The sequence below is a fragment of the Heteronotia binoei genome, chromosome 5 (assembly GCF_032191835.1).
Source record: "Heteronotia binoei isolate CCM8104 ecotype False Entrance Well chromosome 5, APGP_CSIRO_Hbin_v1, whole genome shotgun sequence".
Taxonomy (NCBI): domain Eukaryota; kingdom Metazoa; phylum Chordata; class Lepidosauria; order Squamata; family Gekkonidae; genus Heteronotia; species Heteronotia binoei.
In genome coordinates this window covers 89,664,103-89,688,869 of record NC_083227.1, presented here as the reverse complement: position 1 = coordinate 89,688,869, position 24,767 = coordinate 89,664,103, and the positions used below count along the sequence as shown (strand labels likewise).

Below are 24,767 nucleotides of genomic sequence, written 5' to 3'. Positions count from 1 at the left end.
ATAGGATCATTTTGTATTCTTGGTAAAAGAGTGCTGTAAGCTAGAAGGTCTTGGTTTCCTTCTGAAATTTCTCTCTTTCTTTGCATATGTTATATTTTACAGGTGCAGCAAAATGAGGCATTCATAGTTTTTGCGTGTACATTGAGAGACACATATACACTTGTTCACCCAACAATGCTTTGCTAAAAGTAACAGTAACTAATTCAAGATACTAAATGCACACCAGGGTTTTAAAGTCCTTTGTAGAAAATGTTTTTTGTACAGTTCAGCTTGTAGAACTGTTAGCTTCTAAACAGAACTGACAGTTTAACTTTTTGGTAATTGACACTTGGTTTATAATAGACTTTTATTTTTGTGTACTAATTTCTTCTTATGATTCACCCGGCATTAAACGGGCTTCTCATTTAGAACATAACATAAGAACATAAGAGAAGCCATGTTGGATCAGGCCAACGGCCCATCCAGTCCAACACTCTGTGTCACACAGTGGCCAAAAATTTTATATACACACATACACTGTGGCTAATAGCCATTGATGGACCTCTGCTCCATATTTTTATCTAAACCCCTCTTGAAGGTGGCTATACTTGTGGCCGCCACCACCTCCTGTGGCAGTGAATTCCACATGTTAATCACCCTTTGGGTGAAGAAGTACTTCCTTTTATCTGTTTTAACCTGTCTGCTCAGCAATTTCATCGAATGCCCACGAGTTCTTGTATTGTGAGAAAGGGAGAAAAGTACTTCTTTCTCTACTTTCTCCATCCCATGCATTATCTTGTAAACCTCTATCATGTCACCCCGCAGTCGACGTTTCTCCAAGCTAAAGAGTCTCAAGCGTTTCAACCTTTCTTCATAGGGAAAGTGCTCCAGCCCTTTAATCATTCTAGTTGTCCTTCTCTGGACTTTCTCCAATGCTATAATATCATTTTATTTATTTATTTTATTTATATCCCACCCTCCCCACCAAAGGCAAGCTCAGGGCAGCTATTTTTATGCTAATATATTTTATAATGTTTTTCTTATTAAAAATCTTAATAAAATGGCATAGAACTCAGGAGGTCCTAATTGAACTTTTTAAAAATTAAAGTTTAATATTTTAAACAACTTCCTTTTGCACCCTACATTTTTAAAATTCTCTTACTCAAATGCACTGCTTGACACTATTTTTATTCTAACCTATAGTAGGGCGCAGGGTATTAGAACTTTTCTAAGCTGGGTAGCCTTAGTATAAATGTGTTTTATACATGTCATGCAGCATATGATACTTTGAGTCACAGACTTGCTAAATATGGGAACTGATTCATACAATGGAAATAACAACTGAATTTTGTTATTGCCTTAAATTCTGCTTGAGACAAAGACATTGCTTTTGGAACCAGTATTCAAGAGACTAAGTTGCATATTTGTATGACCTCATGAACCATTTCCCTGGATCTTTATTCCATCTTCCTTCCAATAAGCTCAAGGTAGCATATATGGTCCCTGTATTTTTAATCTTCATAACCCCACAGATAAGTAAGGCTTCAATGATAGTGACTGGGATTCAGATTTACTAAGTGAACTTAATGGCTAAATAGGGATTTGTCCCAAATTTCTTTGGGCTAAGGATAATCTTGTATCAAAAGCAGTGTCTGACTTAGATAAATACTATGTAATTTGTATCTGCATTTCCCTATGCATTTCTCCATGGGAGAACAGATAATGGATTAAAGAAGATTCAGTATAAAGAGCAAGGTGGTATTCAAATTGGAGAGATGGGACTGGGGAAACTCGGGGCAATGTGGCTAAGATTAAATCTGACAGTACAATCCTATGCATAGTTACTGCACTGAAGTCCATTGAGTTTAATGATCGGAGTAACTTTGCATAGGATTGCAGTGTAAGGCATTCATATATAGCCATTTAAGTTGTCTCAGAAGTGACAGCAGGCTTTATGATTCTGGACAGACGTCAAGGATGGGGCCTCTTTGTTCCTATCCAACCCATTCTAAACAAGAATGAAGTGTCCAGGTGTTGAAAACTTCAAAAACGCACCACAGTTTGCATTTTGACTTTCTCTATTTCCTATCACCCCCACAAGCTATCATCACGCATTTCAGTGAGGGGTCCTAGGCAATTGCTCTGTTGGGAAGACCACCACAATACTCTAGTGTTTCCAGTGTCTATTGCCATCTTCAGCTGTTTGCCTTATTATACAACCCTGATGTGAAAGTAGTGTCAGCCGTAAGGCACATTCTTAGAAATGTATGTACCACCAGGACCATACGCAACCTTGTGTCCAGTTGCAAAATGGCAAGACAGTAGCACTTGTTTTATTATCAAGAAACTCTGGTATTGCAGTTATTCCTTATTTATATACATATGAGAGCTATTTTGGACAGATTTATATAAGTGAGGGAAATAGATTTTCTATGTTGAACACTCAAAGAAACAGCTATATATAAGGCATGTAAGTTTTTCAGTGTTCTTGTTGTTTACATTGCAGAGGAATACTGATGCACTATTCCACTCATCTAGAAAAAGAAAAAAAGGAAAAAATCCTCACAATCCTGCCCTACTTAGTCATGAAATTAATTTATTTCATATTTCAAAATAACAAAGGAGATTCTAAAATTAACATGTCAGTTTGCACTGTTTGTTACATTCTTCCCTTTCAATGGGCATTTCATGTCTTTCATTTTGGCACATGCAACCAAATTTGTATAGCATCGACCCTGTGGCCAGAGTTGTACCTTAACTCAGTTGAAGTGAGTTGAGGATGGACCGGCGATGGCTTTCCAGAAGCTTTGTAGAGGGGAAACAGGCAACTGCTGTGAGAAAGGGAGCCTCAGATATCCAAGCAAAATAGACAGAAATTCCTGTGTGTGTACAAGCCTAACACTATAGCTACTTAACTGGATCAAAAATTAGATCCCATTCTGTGTTGTTAGGGTTTATAATCCAAATACATCATCATGCTGCTGGAACAGCATATTTTTTCTTGTCCTGGTTTGGGCACCTGCTTATTTTATTGAATCTATCATTAAATGATGCTGCTTTGCATGTATTTTATTATGTTTTAATTCTTGTTATGTTCATTTTATTTTTAGAAATTTTTAAAGGCAAGTGAATATATACGGTATAAGAATTTACAAACCAAAAGATCTGTTAAAGACCCTAACATACCTCTGTATTTTTACTGACATTCTGCCTAAAGGAAATCTCACATTACACACAGAACCTCTAGCGATAGTCATCTAAATTGATGCATCTGAGTATTATACTCTGAACATCAAATACAGAACAATCAGAGATCAACTGTTGGGTAGCCCAATGGCTTCAGTGGTGTGATACCTCTATAAGTAACAAACAAACTTAACCTCCTGTGGGATAAATTGCTCAAAATTTTCTGAAATACAGAATGGAACATTGCAATATTTAATGTGTCACAATTGAGAAATTGTTTGGATGGCTATGGCATGGTATTTTGACATGGCACTTTGGCATGCTCACTCTTTATTTACACTGATTTAAAGTCATGGTGGTTGTGGAAGAGAGCATGTATTTTTCTTCTTTGAAGGACTGCTAAGATTTCAGAAAGGCTTAGAGGGTCAGACCCCCCTTGCTCTCAGATCCAACTCCTGTTTAGTTTATGGCAAGATGAAAATGGCCTGTAACTAGCAAGAAACAGCAAGATCACACTCTTCAGGTTTCTATCAGACAAACAAAGAAATTACTTTAAAGTTTTATAAGTGTCAGAGAGTATCCTGCTGACTTCTTGTCCCCTAAAGATGTAGCAATTGTCCCTGCAGTTCCTTCATTATGAGGTCACAAACTGATACATAAGATAAATGGTACCAGATATCCTTCCAGTTCACAGCCCCTTACTTGGTCTGCATTTCGTTTCCAGCAGACTTACGGTTATATACATAACGGTGTATTTAAACATGCTCTTCCATTGGTGTAACAGCAATAATGGTGGAACAGAACTTGCATGGATAGAAGGGGATAATTTTTGCCAATGCTATCCTCTCATTACAGACCCTGAGGTGCCAACCTCCTTACCCTATGCCAAATACCATACAAAATTAAGGGTTTGCTTGATGCTGCTCAGCACCCAGGGCTTTCCTTCCCAAATCCACCCTGCCATACATTGATAAATGTATCATAATCAATGATAGATCATCACATTTCATTAGAGCATGATGTTTTAGGGTGCCACCCAGTTCTCCCTATCTGTCATGAACAAGCCACCCTATTCCTGCGAAATGAGTTATGGCCTAACCCGTCAACAAATAGTTATATACCACAAAACCTCTTGAGGCAGCATGGGACAGGCAAAAGCACCCTAAAAGGCTAATCAAAGGATACCCTCAAAATTCCTGCTTGGCCCCTAAATGACCAACTGTGTGGCCCCTAGATAGGGCAGGTGGGCAGGCAACAATGTGCAGCAAATGCCTGTGAAGGGGAGCCAGGAAGCTGCTTATATACTTCTTCAATGCCTTAGCTAAGCAGTTAATGCCTGAACAAATCCTAGTCCTGTGCCTCATATAAATCTCAGAAGTGGCTAGAAAATGGCATCTCCAGACATACTGGCCAGGACTTAACCTTTTTGTGTGTGTGTCGAATTATGGTAGCCCTATGCAGTTTGCAAGGCAAGAGACATTCAGAGGTGGTTTGCTATTGCCACACCCTTGGACTTGTTTGGTGATCTCTCATCCAAATACTCATCAGGGCCAACCCTCCTTAGCTGCAGAGATCTGATGAGATAAACTAGTCTGGGCTATACAGGACAGGTCAGGAATGACCTTATACATGATTAACTAGGGCATATAACCTGCGGGTATTTAGCAAGAAAAGATGCTGAATCATCAGGGGCTGCTTAATCATCAATTTAACTAATAGTTTACATTTTCACTAATAAAGCATTAGTTTCATTTGTATCATTGAAAGACTATGATCAGTTTCTAGACTATTTCTGCAGAAATTATATATCTGTAAGTAAAGTTTTCTCCTTACTGGAATGAGGTAGTGATGAACCATGATGATATTACACAAAATGGCAATGAGCATGACTCACTGTGACTTAAAGCCATCTGGTCCAGCATCCTGTATCACACAATAACAAACCAGTTGCCCTAGAGGGCTAATATCTAGGGTATAAATGTCAAGACCTTCTGCTGACATTGTCTCCTAGAACTGATATGCAAAGGCTTCGTGCATCTGAACATGGAGGTCCACTTTAGTTAGAATGACTAGTAACCATTGATAGACTCATCCTCTGTGAATCCATCAAGTATCTTTTTGAAGCACCCTGACCTGAATAGCCCAGGCAAGCCCAACCTTGGAAGCTAAGCACCAACTCTGGTTAGTATTTGGATGGGAGACCTCCTTGAACTACCAAGTTGGGAGGACAGAGGCAGGCTTTATTCAGCCACCCAGCAGGGGTCAATTCCGGGTGCAAACACATTTGCACACACATAAACACATATGCATACACATAAAATATACATACACATAAAATACTCCCCCCTCAACAAAATCTTTTTAAAGCAATCTATTCTAGTGGCCATCAATGGCAGTGAAACCCACAATTTAAATATTCATTAAATAAAGGCTGTCTGTTTAATGATGAAATATTCCTTTTTGTTTCACCTCCATGCCTATCAGCTTCATTAGATGCCTCCAAATCCTATTGTTAAAATTGGAGGGAGAAAAAGTTCCCTGTCCTGTTTCTCAACCCTGTGCACTATTTTATAACCCTACCCCCTTCCCTGGTTATCTGTTTTACTAAAAAGAAAAGTCTCAGGCTCCGGAACCTTTCCTCTTTTTCTTTCATAATAAGCTTTGGGCTTTACCACTCTGTTTTAAACTGTCAAAAAGTATGATTATCTACCCTGCAGTATATATCATATGTGGACTCAGCACTGCTAGCACTGGGTGATCTAGGACGGTTGATGCTATATTACTGGTCACGCTGAAGTTTTTTTGTCATCTGGAAATATCCTTTCTGCCACATTTAAAGGTTAGCTATGTACACATGTAATGTAGGACATGTACATACTAGCATGGCAAACTGATATGCTTACTCTGCAAGAGGAATGTTCCTGTGCAGCTGTAGGCATTTTGACATCTTGATGCCATCCGCCAGGTGCAAATGCCTCTACAGGGAGGAATCTGTGAAGGACGTGAGAGTCCTGTTTCCCACTTAACTCAAGTACACAAGCATTCAACACTCCAGACTGCTACGGGGGTTGGAAAGCCTACATACACCTCCCATATCCTTATCCAGCCTCCTTGCTCTGCTCTGTTGAGGAATATAAACTTAAAGCTCTATGTTCATTATCTTTGTCTAAGTAGGTTGGATGGGGATCTGGAAAGCACATGTAAGCTTCCCATTCCTCAGTATAGTCTGATTTCAGACCTTTATGTAAGGAAAAAACAAGAGCTCGGTTACAGCCTGTGGGATCCCTCACATATGGCCATTGTGTACTCAGTACACTCTGTAGAGCCTTCTGTCGGTATGTGTGTGTTTAATGTATTTGTTTATCATAAGCATTTATGTTGTAGCATTTATATTCCTAGTGTAGCGATTTGTATGTCTAAGAATACTTTGAAAATCACACCCTCCCTAAAGTGGCTGCCCTCAATTATGATTTGTTTCATTTATAGTTTGCCTTTTTTTGCTGGGACTCAAGGCAGATTAGTAGCAGTGCAGTAGGAATACTATAATAAACACTGCAATGAGATTTCAACACAAAGAAAATGATGCAGTGAAACCAGTGTGAGACATAAAAGAAATGCAAAAGCTGGATTACAGAAGTCTGAAAACAATGCCGTAAAAAAAATGAATGCAGACAACAAACAGGGCCATACATTTTTGGAACCCATTATGTGAGGAACTAATAGACTACTACTCCTTTGGGAGTCTGTTTGGGAAGAATAGACTCCATTTGTGAATAGGGTCTATTTGGGAAGCCCCATCATCCAGGCTCTCCCTCTTTGTTGTGCTTCTGGCTCCTCGTGATGGTGGCCAGGGCACTGTTTAAAAAATGTGCATAATGTGGATGACACACTGCAATGTGGTTGAACTCTGCTTTCTGTGCTTAGGAGAGGCCCACAGTGTTTGCCAGTGCTTTATCCCAAAGGCTCTGTCAGATAGGACCTCTAGGCTGAAAGCTGCATTATAGAAAACTTTGTCCTCCGCAGTTCTTTCCAAGGTGACATCAAGCTCAAGCCCTACTATCTCAGGTCTGCTTCCCTCAGCTCTGGCTGCTGAACACCATTCCAGGACCCCATTGGACTGTTCGGTTCCTATGAACTTGACTATTAGAACTGTTCCAATCCCTCCAAAAAGAGCCACTTCAGTCGCTTTGGAGGCAGAATCTAAGTGCCTGCATTCGCCTTCCCCATGATTGTCGACCAAGGTCTGGTTGCATTCAGAACTTCCTGCATCATGAGGAAGCATAAGAAATCAAAGTATAAGGAGAAGACTGAGTCTGCATCTAAGTCAGGATGTGACTTGGGTCTAGAGACTGGTCAGAACATCATTCTGGTTCCCCTGCGCACCCCATCACTGCATGTAGCCTCCTTTGCTGGTTCCTTTTCAGAGGCAGATAAGTGCTGCCTGCCACTTCGGGGCCAGGCAGCAATTTTTCTCCAGGCCAGTTTTTCAAAGATTCTGGACAGGTGTTTTTTTTTTCTTTTTGTCATCTTCTGGGCTTGGAGCAGGGGTCACTGGGAGGTTGTGCGTGTGTGTGTGAGGGGGGAAGGTACTTGTGAATTTCCTGCATTGTGCAGAGGGTTGGTGATCCTGGAGATACCTTCCAACTCTATGACCAGTCGACAGGACAACTAGTACCCTAGGAACCAAGACCTCCCTTATCTTTTTAACCTGTGGGCCCCCTCAGCATTCTTACTATATGTCACCATGCTATTTAAATAGATGGGCCTATTGTGCCATGGAAGGAGGTTCATGGTGTTTTAATGGGAAATGAGGGAAGGGGGTGCTTGCCAACACAGCACATGATGTGTTGGGTGGGAGTTTTTGAGCTAGAAAGAAAATGTCCCATGGCTGGCCTGTGCAAGCACAGTCCCAATGTGTGTCTGCACAGAAGTCGATGAACCACAGTTACAGGTAAGTGCAAGTCTGTTTTATGCATTGCTTTTAACTTTGATAATTCCATCTTTTTATTGTTTGATATATCACATATGATTCTTTTTTGTACATTGTATCTGATTTTTGGAATCCTAGTCTTATTCCATGGTTAATTGGTGTCTCATGCCTTCCAATTGCATTGTTTTACACTATGTACTCTGCCTTGAGTCTCAATGAAGAAGGTGGGCTATGAAATAAATAATTCAATTTTAATGTAATTATCACAGGTTAATTACTTACAGAGCCACCATAATCAGAGCTCATTGACATAAATGAGTTTAGAAGGGTGTAATGCTGCTTGAAGTTGCACTATTAATGTTCATGAGGTTCTTTCATTTTCTTGCATCATTTATTTTGCTCAAAATAAATGAACTATCCACTGCTAGCTATTGGCTTGTTTCAGAGAGGTGTTTTTTCAGTCTGTAGTCGATGGAAAGATACATAAGCATTATACTGCAAGTGTTCCATGAACCAGACAATACCACTAGGGTGCATTGTTTAGCATTGCAATCCTAATCAGAATTATACCCTTCTAAATTCATTGGAGTAAATGAGCTTAAAATGTGTAATTTTGTTTAGGACTGTACTTCAGGTGCTTCCTTGCATTTCACAGGGCTGAATGTTTTTGTCATGTTTTGTATTTACTTTCCTCCAGAGGCTTCAGACTAGGGTTGCCAGGTCCCCCCAGCGGGGATGGCGAAGTAGGGTTCCCAGTTGGGAAACTCCTGGAAATTTGGGAATGGAGCCTAGAAAGGACAGGGACCTCAATGGAGTAAAGTACCATAGAGTCCACCCTCCAAAGTATCAGTTTTCTCCAGGGAAACTGATTTCTGTAGTCTGGAGATGAGCTGTAATTCTGGGGGATCCCCAGGTCGCAGCTGGAGGCTACCAGACCCAGCATACATAGTTTTCTCAACCTCTATTTTATTCTCACAGCAGCCCTTTGATTTAGGTTAGACTGAAGAAGAGAGAGAGAGAGAGAGGTGTCAATGTCATCCAGTAAACTTTATAGATGAGTGAGATTTGGGCTCTGGGCTCTGCACTCTGTGTGGTCACTACAACACACTGGTTCCTGTAATGAGGCATGGGAACTCATATTGAACTATTACATGATCCAGCATGCATTGGGATTTTGCTGTGTGTGTGTTTTAGAAGATCAACAAACCACTGAGTGTTCAAATATCAGTAATAAACTATGGTTGATGCCCCTAGGTTTCTGCAATGCGTGAAGTTTTTTTAAGAGTCAGACTTTATTTTCAGATGGCTGAAGAGCTAATTTTCTGTTTTAGTGATACTACTCTTTGTTCTTAACTGCCATTTATATACTGTAGAAAAGGTTATGTAATAAATCCTCTAATATGTTCCTGAGAACAAGATAGCACTCTTTCTTTCTAGTTCTTCTAAAACTAACAGTAAGCAAAGTATAGCAAAAGTTAACTCTCCTTTCTGCTTATGCTACACCGCGGTGACGCAAGGCCAAAATTTGACATGATTTTTTTTTAACAAATGTTCCAATTCAATCAGCAGAACATGCAAATTATCTTCAATACATTTTCCTCCCCCCTCTGTTTTAAATCCATCAATTCCATATTATTCATAGAATCATAGACTTGGAAGGGGACTCCTTCCCCCAGGGTCAACTAGTTTAATCCCCTCTGTTAATCCACACAAAAATATTGCACCAGGGCTGCAAAGACTGAAGGCTTTCCTGTGCTGTCCAGCACTAATACCCCAATATTATGTCCATTATGTAGCTCATGAAAGGTAGGAGTTTGCCACAGGCTTTGTGATGCCTCTGCTCTTTACCCTGTTACCAGTTCTTAAAAGGGAAGCAGAAGTCTGCGAGTGCCTTATACTTTTCACTTCTGCTCTTCACTTCTGCTTGATGCTAGTTATTCGTACTGCACAACTAAATTGTACTGAGTTTCAGGGCATGTTGGAGGTGGATACAGACAGTTCTAATATCTAGTCCATTAAGCTGTTAGTGTGCTGTGCATGCACATCGGCTAGAACAAAGGGAACACAGTGCTTATTTAAGCTGGTAAGGAATCTTTCAAGGGATGGATTTTGCCTTTGCTTTTTTCCTTCATACTAAAACAATTGTTGTAGTGTGTGTAAAGTGCTGTCAAGCCACAGCTGACTTATGGCAACCCCAGGAAGTGACTTTTAAGACAAATGAGAAGCAGAAGTGGTTTGCCATTGCCTTCCTCTGCAGTCTTTCTTGGAGGCCTCCCATCAAAGTACTAACAAGGGCTAACTCTGCTTAGCTTCCAAGATCTGACAATATTGGGCTGTACCAGGGATGACCAAACGTGATTAATATAAGAGCCACATAGAATAAACATCAGATGTTTGAGAGCTGCATGACATGAACATCAGATGTTTGTAAGCAGGCAGGCAGGCAAGAAGGAAGGAAGGAAGGAAGACAAATAGAGGGAAGGAGAGATGGAAAGGAAGCAACTTTAACTTTAAATGCATTCTCCAAGCCACCAGCTGGCTTGGGTTGGAGAAGTGATTTAAAGAGAGAAATACCTTCTCCAAGCAGCCCGACAGGTCAGTTTGGGTCTTCAAAAGCCACACAATATGTGTGAAAGAGCCACATGTGGCTCCTGAGCCACAGTTTGATCATGCCTGGGCTGTACCATGCTGCCATCCCTCCCCATTGTAGTGTAGTCACTGCGAAGTCTGACTTAAAATGGGAACATATAGCCAATTCTAGAGGAGAACTCATCTTGTCCTTCATCTCCACTGCTGGCAAACATGGCTTAATCCACATAATATCCACCTGCAGTTTAATTGAAATCCACACCAGATGTTATTTAACATCTACATGCGCCCCCTTGCCCAGATTGCCCGGAGGTATGGGCTGGGGGTGTCATCAATATGCAGATGACACCCGGCTCTATCTACTAATGGACGGCCGGCCTGACTGTGTCCCAAAAAACCTGGACCTGGTACTGCAAGCCGTGGCAGGTTGGCTCAGGCTGAGTGGGTTGAAGCTGAATCCAACAAAGATGGAGGTCCTTTGCTTGGGTCGTGGCACTCTGGGAGAAGAACTTCCTCTCCCAGTTTTTGACGGTGTGTCACTGAAAGCGGCACACCGCATCAAGAGCTTGGGGGTTCTACTGGAGCCTTCATTGTCAATGGAGGCCCAGGTAGCGGCCACTGCCAAGTCCGCGTTTTTTCATCTTAGACGGGCAAGGCAGTTGGCCTCCTTCCTCGAGCGCCAGGACCTAGCAACAGTGATCCATGCAACGGTCACCTCAAGATTGGATTACTGTAATGCCCTCTACATGGGGCTGCCTTTGTGCCAAACCCGGAAGCTGCAGCTGGTGCAGAATTCAGCAGCTAGGCTATTGTTAGGGCTCCTGAAGTGGGAGCACATACAGCTGGGGCTGCGCGGGCTGCACTGGCTGCCGGTTGCATATCGGATTCGGTACAAAGTGCTGGTCATTACCTTTAAAGCCCTATATGGTCGAGGGCCTGCCTACCTGAGGGACCGTCTCTCCCCATACGAACCCCAGAGAGCACTGAGGTCAGTGGAAAAGAACCAGCTGAACATCCCTGGGCCAAGGGAGGCCAAATTGAAGAACACAAGGGAGCGGGCCTTCTCTATTGCAGCTCCACACCTGTGGAATCAACTTCCGGACGAAGTGCGGGCCCTACAGAGTCTTGAGCAATTCCACAGGGCCTGCAAGACTACTCTTTTTAAGATGGCCTTCGTTGAATGCTGAGTTAATGATAGATTCGCTGCTGTTGTGGTCCGCCATCAATTTATTAAAAACCTGAAATTTAGCACCATAAATGTTAATTTTAATTGGAATGTTGATTTAAACGATGGTTTTATAATGTAGTATTTATTGAATTATATGATTTTATTGTATTGTATTGAACTAATATGTTGTGAGCCGCCCTGAGCCTGTTTCGGCGGGGAGGGCGGGATATAAATAAAAAGCATTATTATTATTATTATTATTATTATTATTATTATTATTATTATTATTATTATTATTATTATTATTATTATGTGTGCTCTACTTCCTGGAGGAGGAAAACATTTCAAGGGCAATGCTACTGATTTTTTTTATCATTTGGATGAGAGATTACTATCAAGGGTATTGTAGGGCAGCACACTGGCTAATCAGCTTTAAAGCTCAAGAGAAATTCTAGAGTGCACAAACTCACACTGCTGCTGGTTCTTATGCACATTCTGCCACACCCTGAACTTGGACCCCATTCCTGGAGTTGAATTGTCCATCTGAGGACCATCCACTACTATTAACATTCTTTTGTAAAATCCAGGACTGTAATCACAGTGTTTCACAATACCAGCTTCTTCTCTGAGAATTCTTCAGGGGTGTTGAACTCGTTTGTTATGAGGGCTGGATCTGACATAAATGTGACCTTGTTTATTTATTTATTTATTTATTTATATTGGAATTTATACCCCGCCCTTCACACCGAAGTGTCTCAGGGCGGCTTACAACATAATAATTTAATACTACAATTTAAAACACTTACAAGTAGAATTAAAACCATAAATTAATAAAAACAAGATAGATAAAACCGGCGGTCTACAGATGCATTTCGTTCCATCCAAAAGATTTCCTTGTCAGTCAGTAATATAGGCCTGCCGGAAGAGGGCTGTCTTACAGGCCCTGCGGAACTGCCCTAGGTCCCGCAGGGCCCGCACCTCCTCCGGCAGCTGGTTCCACCAATAAGGTGCCGTTATTGAGAAGGCCCGATCCCTGGTGGATTTTAGACGGGCCTCCTTTGGCCCGGGGACTACCAACAGGTTTTGTGAACCCGAGCGTAGTACTCTCTGGGGAACGTGTGGGGAAAGACGGTCCCTAAGGTAGACAGGTCCTAGGCCATATAGGGCTTTAAAGGTAATGACCAACACCTTGTACCGGACTCGGAATATTACCGGCAGCCAGTGCAGATCCCGGAGCCCCGGCCGAATGTGCTCCCGTCTTGGGAGCCCTAATAACAGCCGGGCAGCAGCGTTCTGCACCAACTGCAGTTTCCGGGTCCGGCACAAGGGTAGCCCCATGTAGAGGGCATTACAGTAGTCTAACCTCGAGGTGACCGTAGCATGAATCACTGTTGCCAGGTCGTCACGTTCCAGGAAGGGGGCCAACTGCTTCGCCCGCCTAAGGTGAAAAAACGCGGACTTGGCAGTGGCTGCTATCTGGGCCTCCATTGTCAGTGAAGGCTCCAACAGCACCCCCAGGCTCTTGACCCTGCCCGACGCTGTTAGCGGCGCGCCGTCAAAAACTGGCAGGGGGATTTCCCTTCCCGGGCCGCAGCGACCCAGGCACAGGACCTCTGTCTTCGCCGGATTCAGCTTCAGCCCGCTCAGCCTAAACCACCTAGCCACTGCCTGTAACGCTCGGTCCAGATTTTCTGGGGCGCAGGCGGGCCGGCCGTCCATAAGCAGATAGAGCTGGGTGTCATCAGCATATTGATGACACCCGAGCCCGTACCTTCGGGCAATCTGGGCAAGGGGGCGCATGTAGATGTTAAATAACATCGGGGAGAGCACCGCCCCTTGAGGCACCCCGCAGTCAAGCGTGTGTCTCCGGGACAGTTCCTCCCCAATCGCCACCCTTTGTCCCCAACCATCAAGGAAAGAGGAAAACCATTGCAAGGCCAACCCCTGAATCCCTGCGTCGGCAAGGCGGCACGCCAGAAGCCGATGGTCGACCATATCGAACGCTGCCGATAGGTCCAACAACATCAGCACCGCCGAGCCGCCTTGATCCAGATGCCGCTGAAGGTCATCCACCAGGGCGACCAGCACCGTCTCCGTCCCGTGGCCCGGGCGAAAACCAGACTGGTAGGGGTCAAGGATAGGGGCTGGGCCATGTCAGCTTGGGCCGAGCCATGTTGGGCTGGGCCATGTCAGCTTGGGCCGAGCCATGTCAGGCCAGGCCATGTGTGTACCAATTTAAGATTAGGTAGTAGAGATATAAATTTTATAAAGAACACAGACAAAAACAAATATACTTTGTCCAGTTCCGCAGGGCCTGTAAGACGACCCTCTTCCGGCTAGCCTATACCTAGCTTGAGAACTTAACGTACTTGCCAGATCTCTTTTATATACATATGGATTATTTATTAATTTTAAGGTTTTATCTGTTTTAAATGTTTAACCCTTTACATGCCTAAATATTGTTTAATTTTTATGTTGGATTCATTATTGGAAGCCGCCCTGAGCCATTCGTGGGAAGGGCGGGATATAAATTCTAAATAAATAAATAAATATGTTTTTAAAACTTAAAACATGCTTAAAATATTAGCAATTATTGGTCTTAAAGATGCTTTCTTTGTATTTCTTCTGTGGTTTGTTGTTGTTTTTTGTTACACAATGGAAAATGGGCTAATCAGCAGCTAAATTCCAGATATAACACATGTATTGCAATCTGCCGCCTAAGAAGGAAACCACCATGTCTTCAAACAGGAAGCTGAATGGGGTGCAGGGAAAAGCCTTGACTTTTTTAGCAGTATGGAATGTGGGAAAAGGCTGTGAGCTTCACACTCACTGTTGTCTAAAAGGGAAATAGTGTCTATAGCCTTTTACAAAACAGAGTGAAATGTCTGCAATCACACATTTCTACCTGACATCAGATAAAAACAGGGATAACCTGATCAGTTTTGTGGATTTTCTCAGCCAACTTTGAACTAATTCTCTGTTGCTAAGGGGGACTGATTTCGCACTCACTCCGCCATCATGTTCTTCTCCGTGCAGTGTCCACCTGATTTCTCCTTATTTGCATCAGGGCTGCAGCAAACATCAGGATTTTCATGCAGCAAACGGAAACTGGTTTTTAGCGGTTTCTGTTTGCTGCGTGAAAACCGCAATGTTTGCTGCAGCTCTGGTACAAATAGTGGGAAATTGGGAGGATGCCATGCGGAGAAGACGGACGTGAGGTCGGAGTAAGGTGAGTGTGATATCCATCAGGGTTTAGGTCTGTTTTGGCATCTGACAGCTGCTGATCAAATGAGGCTCTCACTTCATTCTGCACAATGCTCCAGACTTTCCTTCAGGCTTGAGACAAAATCCTCATGAAGCTGCTGCCATGAAACCTTTCTTTCATAAAATTGCCATGGAAAGGCCTTTGTGTTTTGCAAGGCTGGCAGATGGGACTTCTTTCAGGGGTGCTAATAGTTGCTCTTTCTTGTCTGAGTTTTATCAGGTCAGGATTTTTTTTCTCAAGGAAACAATATTCCACAGCTAACACTGATGTTACCTGCTCTCTTATATCTAAAGTATAGCTTCCTTAAATGAGAGAACACTATTTGATATGAATTGTTCTACATACAAATATAGAAGTAAAGCATAAATGAAGAGAAACAGACAGTTCTGGAAGATTGTCTCCCCTATTTCAGATCCCCAGAGAGAATCTCTGCACCCAGAGCTTTTCACATTCAGTTGATTCACAACTTTCTATATTCCCCTGCAAAATTACTGTTTGTTATGCACAATTTGCCAAGCATTCCTCTCAAACTTAGTCCTTGCAGGTGTGTTGCCAGTTCAGGGGACCATCACCCAAGACCAAGGAATATTAACATTCTTAGGTAGTAACTTTAGGCAGAACTGTAGTGATAGTCATGTTCATGGTGATCAGATACCAAATTCATAATATTTAGTTTGGAGTGGTGGCCTTCCACTTTGACAGATGGGCCACCTTTTAATTCTCAAGTGCAGCATGGAGCTTAGGTCTAATTTTTTAAAAAAACTTGTCATTTCCCCACTTCACTATAATCATGCATTTGTCTCATTCTCTGTCTGCCCTTTCTCTTTCCTCTTTTTTTCTCTTCCATCATATTATTATTGTGGGGTTGCTGAAACATACATCAAGTTGTGAGTTACTTATGCCTATTAGTTGAAGATCCATGGTTTAGGGAGCAATCCTAAGAAGATCTACTTAGTGAGTCCTGTTTTAATCCAGTGGGGCTTACTCTCAGGAAAGTGTTCGTGGGACTGCAGCCTAAGAGAGAAACCTGACATGGTCCTGCATTTTAATGCAGTCATTTCACCCATCACAAAAGAATACATTCTAATTTATTCCAGTGTGTAGCCTTCTGCCCTGTTTAGTAAAAAAATGTAAACTGCAATAGTAAAGGCATGTTCAGGAGATTCTTCATATGATTCCTGACCACTTGAGCAGTGTCCAACTATCAAGCTTATTCTAAACTGTCCTTGTGTTCCCTCTTTATGGTCAAGTTGAATTATTTTTAAAGGTATTTTATTTGATTTTAATGCCTAATGTTCTTAATTTTTTTAAAGCCAAAGCCAACTGAAACTGTCACAACTGATGAGTCTGGGGTAAGATTAGTGAAATGACCCCAGTGATTGTACCTCTACTTGATTTTATTCTTTTTACCATATCTCTTTTCTCCACTGGTTTTTTCTGTACTTTTCATAATCGTCCTACTAGAAAGACGTATGCAGTGGTTTGGTTTGTTGTCAATGTACCTATCAAACTACTATGGACAAACCCAACGTGACCCTATTAACAAACTGGAAAACTTGGAAATGCATGTGAAATGTAAGGCATTTCTACAGGTCCCGTGTGCTAGCATGTAATTTTTCCTGTCATATCATGCTTATCAATCTTAGAAGGCCCCAGAGAGACATTTTCAAATCTTACCTCTTTCATCTTTGCATTTGTTTGTTGCTTTCTTTTCCTGAAAATGTTGTGTGTTCTGCATTTTATTTGGTTTGATTTTTCCATAATACTCTAGAACAATGAAGACAGTGCTAGAATCTCCATTACCTTTTTCCGTCTCTTCCGAGTAATGCGTCTGGTGAAGCTCCTCAGCAGAGGTGAAGGAATAAGAACATTGTTGTGGACATTTATTAAGTCATTTCAGGTAAGCATTGCAGTTAAAATCTTTGTTTGTTACAATCCAGAATAAATAACAGTAACCCTGATACAGCACTAATTAATGAACAGAGTGTACACTGCTCTTTGTTAAACCCAGCTAAGGTTCAGGCCAGTTTGTTGCTGCAAGGACAAAATACCTTTGCTTTATTTTGACAATGATCCAGGTCAAAACACAAAGTGTGCTTTAACTTGCAATTTTCATGCTTTTAAAAATATAACTGAATTTGTAAGTGGTTTAACTCTTGAAAGTTGGAGGGGTTTGGATTCTAATATACAATGGCTTGGATCCAGTTAAGCATTTCAAATGGCATTTTGGACTCTAGAAAGGGGGGGGGGGGACACAAGAAAGCCATGATCTGCAGGCAGAAATCTTTCCACTGGATTCCAGCCTCCAGTTGAGAGCTAGTGATCTCCCAAAATTATTGCTAATCTCCAGACTACAGAGATCAGTCCCCCTGTAAGAAAATGGATGCCTTGGAGAGTGGAATTGATAGCATTGCCCCACACTGAGTCCATCCTCAAATCTCCAGGAGTTTTCCAACCTGACAATCCTACATCCCCATCCCCACTCCCCACCAATGGGCAGGGAGGACATGGCAAAGCTGAAATGCTTGGCTGGATCCAAACCAATGCTTTAACTGTGGGATTTTTTAAAAAGTTCTTATTCTTATAACAATGTCATTAGAAGGGTCATCATTGCGCCCATTGCTACATATGGGGGAACATAGCCTAACGCTCATATCCATGGCTAATGATCATGGTTCTCTTTGCCACCATCGTAATGCTGCATTTAAGTTGTCTGTCTTCATGGGTGGTATTATTGTTATTGTTAATAACTTGCAGCAGTTATATTTTAACAATTATTAAAGGAATTTGAAAATGTCAACCTCCGGCATAATACATTTAAAACTGTTAGCATACGCCTAATTATTTACATGCATATTCAGAACTTGCAAGTTCAGTGGGGCTTCAGAGCCAAATATGAGTAGAATAATATTATTTTCAATACTGTTCTACCAAAATGTATGGATTAAGTTATAGTTCTGAGTTATGATTCCATTTTGATGTATAACATGAGTTCAGTGCCCAAATCTAGTTTTTAGAGTATTCATTATATGTTGGGGAACTTTAATTTAATATGGCAAGTCATACTCTATTTCTAATTCTGTTCTTTAAACTTTCTTGCTGCTTCATAGTGGTGAATCAGAGATATGAACTGTGATTGCAATCTGCAGTACTGATGCTAATGTGATCGAAAAGGTCCTGCACATTGCTGATGTAATCTCTAGAAGTTTTACACAGCTGAAGATTTTTAATACCATTAGGAAATGGTTGATGCTTTCCTAATCTGCTCTTCTCTTCAGTATACTGAATTAAAACTAGATTACACATTCTCCTGTTGCAAATTCAAAGTGCTGATAACCAACGTTTAAAATAACTGGTTAAAAAATTTAAAAGGGGGCCTAGCTTAGGGGTAGAGCATTTGAATGCAGACAAAATAGTGTCTAGTTCTGTTCTTCTACTTCTCTCAGAGGCCTCTCAGTTCTTTTGAGTTTGAGCCCATCCATGGATAGCTTTCCACTCATGGAGATGCGATCAACATGAGAGGGTGTTTACCTATTTTGTTCTTGAATAATTTGAATGTCACCCTTGCCAGTCCCTTTAAGGAAGAGGACTCACAGCATAGGATCCCAAGAGTGCATCCTCTGACAGAAGAAGTTCTGTCAATAGAGTATGACTGCCTTATCTCTTTCCTACTACTGCTGCCCAAAATATGCTATGGGTACCTGGGGGCCTTTTTTCAGCAGAAGTACTCTGCTGGGATTTAAGCCATAGGTTAGTGGCAGAGCACAAGCTTTGCATGTAGGAAGTCCCATGTTCATTTCCTAGTATATCACTAAGAGTTAAAAATGCAGGGAAAGATCTTGGAGATACTCAGCTAACAGACAGTTTCCACCATACAGGGTTACCTCTCATAAGCCTCCCAGCAAAATACTGTAAATCTGAGCCACTCATTCGGCAGTTTGCCTTTTCTCATCTCCCGTAACGGTATTTGACTTGCTCCATGTTTCTCACAGTTAACATGAAAGGGAGCCTCCTGTCATGAACTTTGTCATGAACGGAGCCTCCCCCCTTTTTAATTTTTAGTGAATGTTGCTGTTCATTGTGGTAGGCAATCAAGCAAGCTTGTCTCTTGTGCTGGGTTGGTGCATTGGTGTGCAGAGTAGGGGATGTTGTAGAAGGGACACCCTTCTCAGCCCTGCAGGTTTTATCTTTCCAGCATTCAAAGCAAACTGTAATCTGCTCCCTTCTTCCTCTTTTGCAAAACTCTCTTTTCTCCCCTAAAGTAGAAAATACCTCTGTAAGCTTTTTAGCTTTTACATCAGATTTGAGTGAGAGTTCCACCCAGGAATCCATTTTCATTGCCTAACCTCAGCCCCCTTGAGTTCTCCTGGAATTTAACTGATCTGCAGACTACAGAGATCAGTCCTTTGTGTGGGGGTTCAGCTTTGGAAGGTGAATTCTAGGGTTACCAACTCCACATTGGGAAATATCTGGATATTGTGGGGAGGGAGCCCAGCATGGTATGATGCCATACAGTCCCCCTTCCAAAGCATCCACCATCTGGGAATTTGTTGTTAACACTTTCTACCACATACAGAAGAACAAGACCCAGCTAGCTGCTTCCCAAAGAAATTCTCAGAGAAGAAGACCCATGTTGGAGGGGGGGGGGGAGTGCAAAGGAAACACTTCTTGCCCAAACCTGGGGTCAAATCTCAGACCTTTAGAGCTCCAGCCTAACAGTCTCCCAACTAAACTACTGCAATCACTTAGCAGCTGTTTGCAAAGTCAGAACTGGTAAATGACAATCCTCAGCTGCTGGCAACTTTCCTTCCCTGCCTCTATTTTATACCCCTGGGACGACTGGTTCACGGGTCTGCACCAGAGCCCCAGTCTGATGGTAGCTTAATCACCTGGCTCTGCCCAAGCTGCTCTCTGGACTTGGCAGGAGAGATGACCAGGATTGAAAAACAGACAGGAAACTTGCACTTTAAACATTTCACTCCTCGGTGGGATGCTGAAGATCAGGAATAACAATAATAATAATAATAATAAATTCTAATATCCCACCCTCCCCCGCCAAGGCAGGCTCAGGGCAGCTCACAGAACAGGTAGGAGGGGAGGGGGAGGAAGGAGACAGTTATTGCAGTAGAACAAGGTCTCAGTCCAGTGGCACCAATAAGACCTAAAAAGTTTTATTCTGGATATAAGGGTTCATGTGCGTAAACACTTAACCACTGGCATCCTTCTTCACCTCCCAGTCTGCCTGATTCCTCTGCTGCTTGCAATAATGCACCTGTATTTATTTGTTTGTTTGTTTTTAAAGTGAGTGTTCCTGGAAAATTACTGTGGTGACATGGAGATGGTGGGTGGGGCGAGCATATGTCAATGGGGGTTGGCCACCAAAATTAAGAGAGTGGCGGGAGGCAGACACAGAAATGAGTGCACGATGTGGAATAAATCCTTGGCTACCAGAGTTCCCCACCAGAAAGCTGCAGGGTCATACCTGAGGCAGAAAAAGAAAGAAAGAAAGAAAGAAAGAAAGAAAGAAAGAAAGAAAGAAAGAAAGAAAGAAAGAAAGAAAGAAAGAAAGAAAGAAAGAGAAAGAAAGAGAAAGAAAAGAAAAGAAAGATAGATCCAGGATTCAGAAAAAGCTGGGAAAACGGGGTGGGGGTGGGGTGGGGTAGAACTTCATGTCTGCACCCAGAGAGTGAAATTAGCTTACAGGAAACATGAAAAACAGTGCAGGTAAAAAGAAAGCAATTCAGGGTATTTGAGTACTGTGGAATCAACATCAGAGCAGACAGCACTGAGCTACATGGGCCAATGGCCTCATTCAGTATATGGCACTTCTATAGGTTCAAAGCATTTTAACAAAAATGTTCATATGAATATCAGTCTCTACTGTACTTACTGCAGACAATTAAAATAATTTCACAGTGACAATAAATGTGTTGGTCAAAAGAATGTATAAGAGATTCACAAAGAGGTGCAAGCTATCTTTACCTTTTTAAAATCTATTTTTCTCCATAGGCTCTACCATATGTAGCTCTTTTGATAGCCATGTTGTTTTTCATCTATGCGGTTATTGGAATGCAGGTAATTGACAATAATTTTCTTTTACAATAGATATTATTGATGTATTTTATTTTATGTGCCAGCTCCCCATCTAAACATGTCTTTGTAACATAGTCATACGTTCTTCAAATAAGCAGATAGACTGTAACTTCATTTTAACTCTAAGAGGGAAAACAAATAAAGAAGTGCCAAGCTCACCAGGTGCCTACTTTGCGTGGGCTGGTTTGCAGAGGCAGTTCTGTTCCTATTACAGTCCTTTATTTGAGGTATTGGGGTATTTTTGTATTTTTTCTGTGTGTGCACATGCACATGGGAAGTCATGGTGACTGAACCCTAATGGGGTATGGAGGATGTTCAGAGAGGTAGCTAAATAAAGCCTGCCCCTGCCTTCCACCTTGCAGTATTCAAAGGAGGTACTTGCCAAAATTAGCCCTGCTTAGCTTCTGAGATCTGATAAGACAAGACTTGCCTGGGTTATCCAGGTGAGGGCCCTATTAAAGTCCTGAGGTGGTTGTGTTTATATGGTTTACCTGTCTGTGTTGTCAAAGTTTAACATTGTGAGCTGGTTTGAATGCTGCACTAAAGCGGTATATAAAATTTTAGATTAGAAAATTTTAAATGAACCATGACAAAACCAAAGCAATAAAGTTCTGGCTGCTCATGAAGTTCTGTACTGCATGCTCACCTGTTATTTCCTTGAATCTCATATCAATTCCAGTTGCTGATGCTCAGCAGGAAACTCTTGCTTGTTCTGCATGTGGGCTTCCTCGAGGCATCTGACTAGTCAGTCACAGAAACAGGGAAATAGAGAAGATGGATTCTTGAGCTGATATAGCAGGACTATTTATGATAGGAATTGTGGTGAATGGAATGAAAATAAAATTGAGTAAATATCTGTCTTTTTTTAGGTGTTTGGCAAAGTTGCTCTGCGGGATGGTACTCAAATTAACCGGAACAACAACTTTCAGACTTTCCCCCAAGCAGTGCTACTTCTTTTCCGGTAGATTTTAGTGATTATTTTGTTATTGATTTAGAACTGTAATTAGTCTATTATAAATTACATAATTCCTTGTAGTATTTATTTTCACATTATAAAATGTCTGTTAAATGGACCAAGCATCTTGCTTTAGTAATCTACTATTGCATTTGAATTGGAAACCTTCATGTCTGCATGCCAATGCTTATTGTGAGACACTGACAGTGGCAACATAGGGGGAAAACGGGCAGCAGCATCCATCTAGGTCACAGCATGGCTGCTCACTGCTTCCTTCTGACTCCATCTGTGCTATAAATGCTTGCAGCTTGCCCATTCTAGTTGCCTTTCTATTAGACACCCTTCCAGTCTGCCTACCTGTCATCCTAACTTCTCATCTGAATACACCTAGAGGTGTGCAAAAAAACAAAAATGGTACTTTTTGAGTTTGGGCATATTGAACCCCAAAATATGAGTATTTCCCAATATTTTGAATCCCAATACTGCTGTGGTATTTGGATTCAGTAAATATTCATGATTCAGCTCTATTATACACTTTGGAGACCATTATAATCAATAGCCCCCATAGGGTATAATGGAGAATCAATTTGGGAGTGTCTGGGGCTCTGTGGGGGCTGTTTTTTGAGGTACAGGCACCAGCTTTGCAGCATAGCTGTTGGTGCCATTCCTTTTTTAAAAAGTTTCAAAAATATTGGACCAGGGGTCCAGTTCTATGAGCCCCTAAATAAGTGCCCCCATCTTCCATTATTTCCAGTGGAGGGGGGAGACATTTAAAGGGGACTCTGTCCCTTTAAATGCCTTTTGCAAGCTGTGCTGCAAGTGAACTACAAAGTGGCAAGTTCACAGGTGTTTAAAGGGAAGGAAATCCCTTTAAACACCAGTGGCTTCCCCCAGAACCACAAATATTTTCAGGATTTTTAAAATTCAACAACTTTGTTTAGCTTTAGACAATACCAAGCTTTATATTTTGTTGGGAAAAAAATCTGGGCTGATTCCTCACTAGCCTTGCTGTGGTCTCGTGCTCCTTTTCCCCACAGCGCTTCTGCCTGATTTTTCACACACTGCTGCGGAGCTGCAACTTGCCCTGCCTCTTTCCCAAGTTCTCTCTGCAGCTCTAGGATTCTCTGAAAACCAGATTTTGAAGCCACAGAGAGAATTTGGGAAAGAGGCAGGGCAATTCACAGCTCTGCAACTGCGTGTGTAAAATCAGGCAGAAGCACTTCAGGACAAAAGAGTGAGAGACCGCAGCAAGGCTAGTGGGGAATCAGCTCAATATTGCCCAAGTGCACACCCCTAAATACATCACACACCAAATCAGACAAATGTTTACAAAATGTGTATGGTTTTGCTTGAATAATAAGGAGGGAAGACAGTATAGTATAGCCCCATCTCATCAGATCTTGGAAGCTAAGCAGGGTCTTTACTTGGATGGGAGACTAACAGGAAAGACTCTGAAGAAGAAGGCAATGGCAAGCCACATCTGCTTCTCACTTGCCTTGAAAGCCCCTGCTGGGATCACCATAAGTCAGTTGCAACTTGATGGCACTCATGTATGTATCACTGATAAATTTTCCAAGGTTTTTCTTCTTATATTGTCTGTGTATGTGACAGTATGGGACATGAAAGAACAATCCTTGCCTGTTATAGTGGACATTCTCCAAAGCTCTGGCTACAGGGCTCTGAAACAAGGGCTCAGACGGCTAGAGAGGCAGTGGCGGCGTACTCGTGATGAAGAGACGAGAACATCCTATAGAACATTTATGAGGTCTTATGAGATGGCAGCCAAGGCCGCAAAGAAAGATTATTTTGCGGCCAGGATTGCGTCTGCAAATTCACGCCCGGCACAATTGTTTAGAATAATTGGAAACTTAACTACACTGCCTCAAGGCAGACCAAATGTGAGAGAATTAGAAATAGGCTGTGCGGCTTTTGCGAAATTTTTTGCAGATAAGATCACGTCGCTCCGCCAGGACTTGCCCATCACATTGGATACAGTACATGAACTGGAGGCTCCGTGCCTGTCTTTTGGTTTAGTTCTGGATCACTTCGACCCACTCAGCCTGGAGGAAGTTGATGGAATTCTCTCTTCTGCACGCCCAACAACTTGCTATCTGGACCCGTGCCCCTCTTGGCTAATTAAATCTTGCCTGAGGGAGCTTAGATGTCCTTTACGGGACATCATAAATAGATCCCTCCTGGAGGGGCATTTTCCAACATCCTTGAAAGAGGCTATGGTCTGACCCCTCCTGAAAAAAAGTACAGCAGATCCGGCCGAATTGGCAAACTACCGACTGGTCTCTAATTTACCGTTTTTAGGTAAAATTATCGAGAGGGCAGTGGCGTTGCAGTTGCAGGGTTTTCTGGATGACGCTTCCATCCTAAACCCTTGCCAGTTCGGCTTTCATCCAGGTCATGGGACGGAGACAGTACTGGTCGCCTTGGCAGATGACCTCCAGCGGCATCTGGATCGAGGTGGTGTGGCGGTGCTGATGTTGTTAGATCTGTCGGCTGCATTTGACACGGTCGACCATCAGCTACTGACCCACAGCCTCACTGACGTAGGGGTTAGGGGGTCGGCTTTACAATGGCTCTCCTCCTTCCT

At 42.1% G+C, this 24,767-nt stretch overlaps 1 protein-coding gene across 12 annotated transcripts in view; it reads left to right on the top strand.

Moving 5' to 3' along the window:
- Positions 1-24,767, top strand: part of CACNA1D (calcium voltage-gated channel subunit alpha1 D) — a 384,077-nt gene that overhangs the window by 269,999 nt on the left and 89,311 nt on the right. For 7 of the 12 annotated variants that reach the window (XM_060239786.1, XM_060239787.1, XM_060239784.1 and 4 more), the window contains 4 exons: positions 16,431-16,469; positions 16,889-17,017; positions 21,127-21,192; positions 22,080-22,171. In XM_060239786.1, the coding sequence (XP_060095769.1) occupies positions 16,431-16,469; positions 16,889-17,017; positions 21,127-21,192; positions 22,080-22,171 (326 nt within the window). The remainder of the gene's footprint in view (positions 1-16,430; positions 16,470-16,888; positions 17,018-21,126; positions 21,193-22,079; positions 22,172-24,767) is intronic. The other 5 variants (XM_060239788.1, XM_060239793.1, XM_060239792.1 and 2 more) reach the window with 1 other exon arrangement.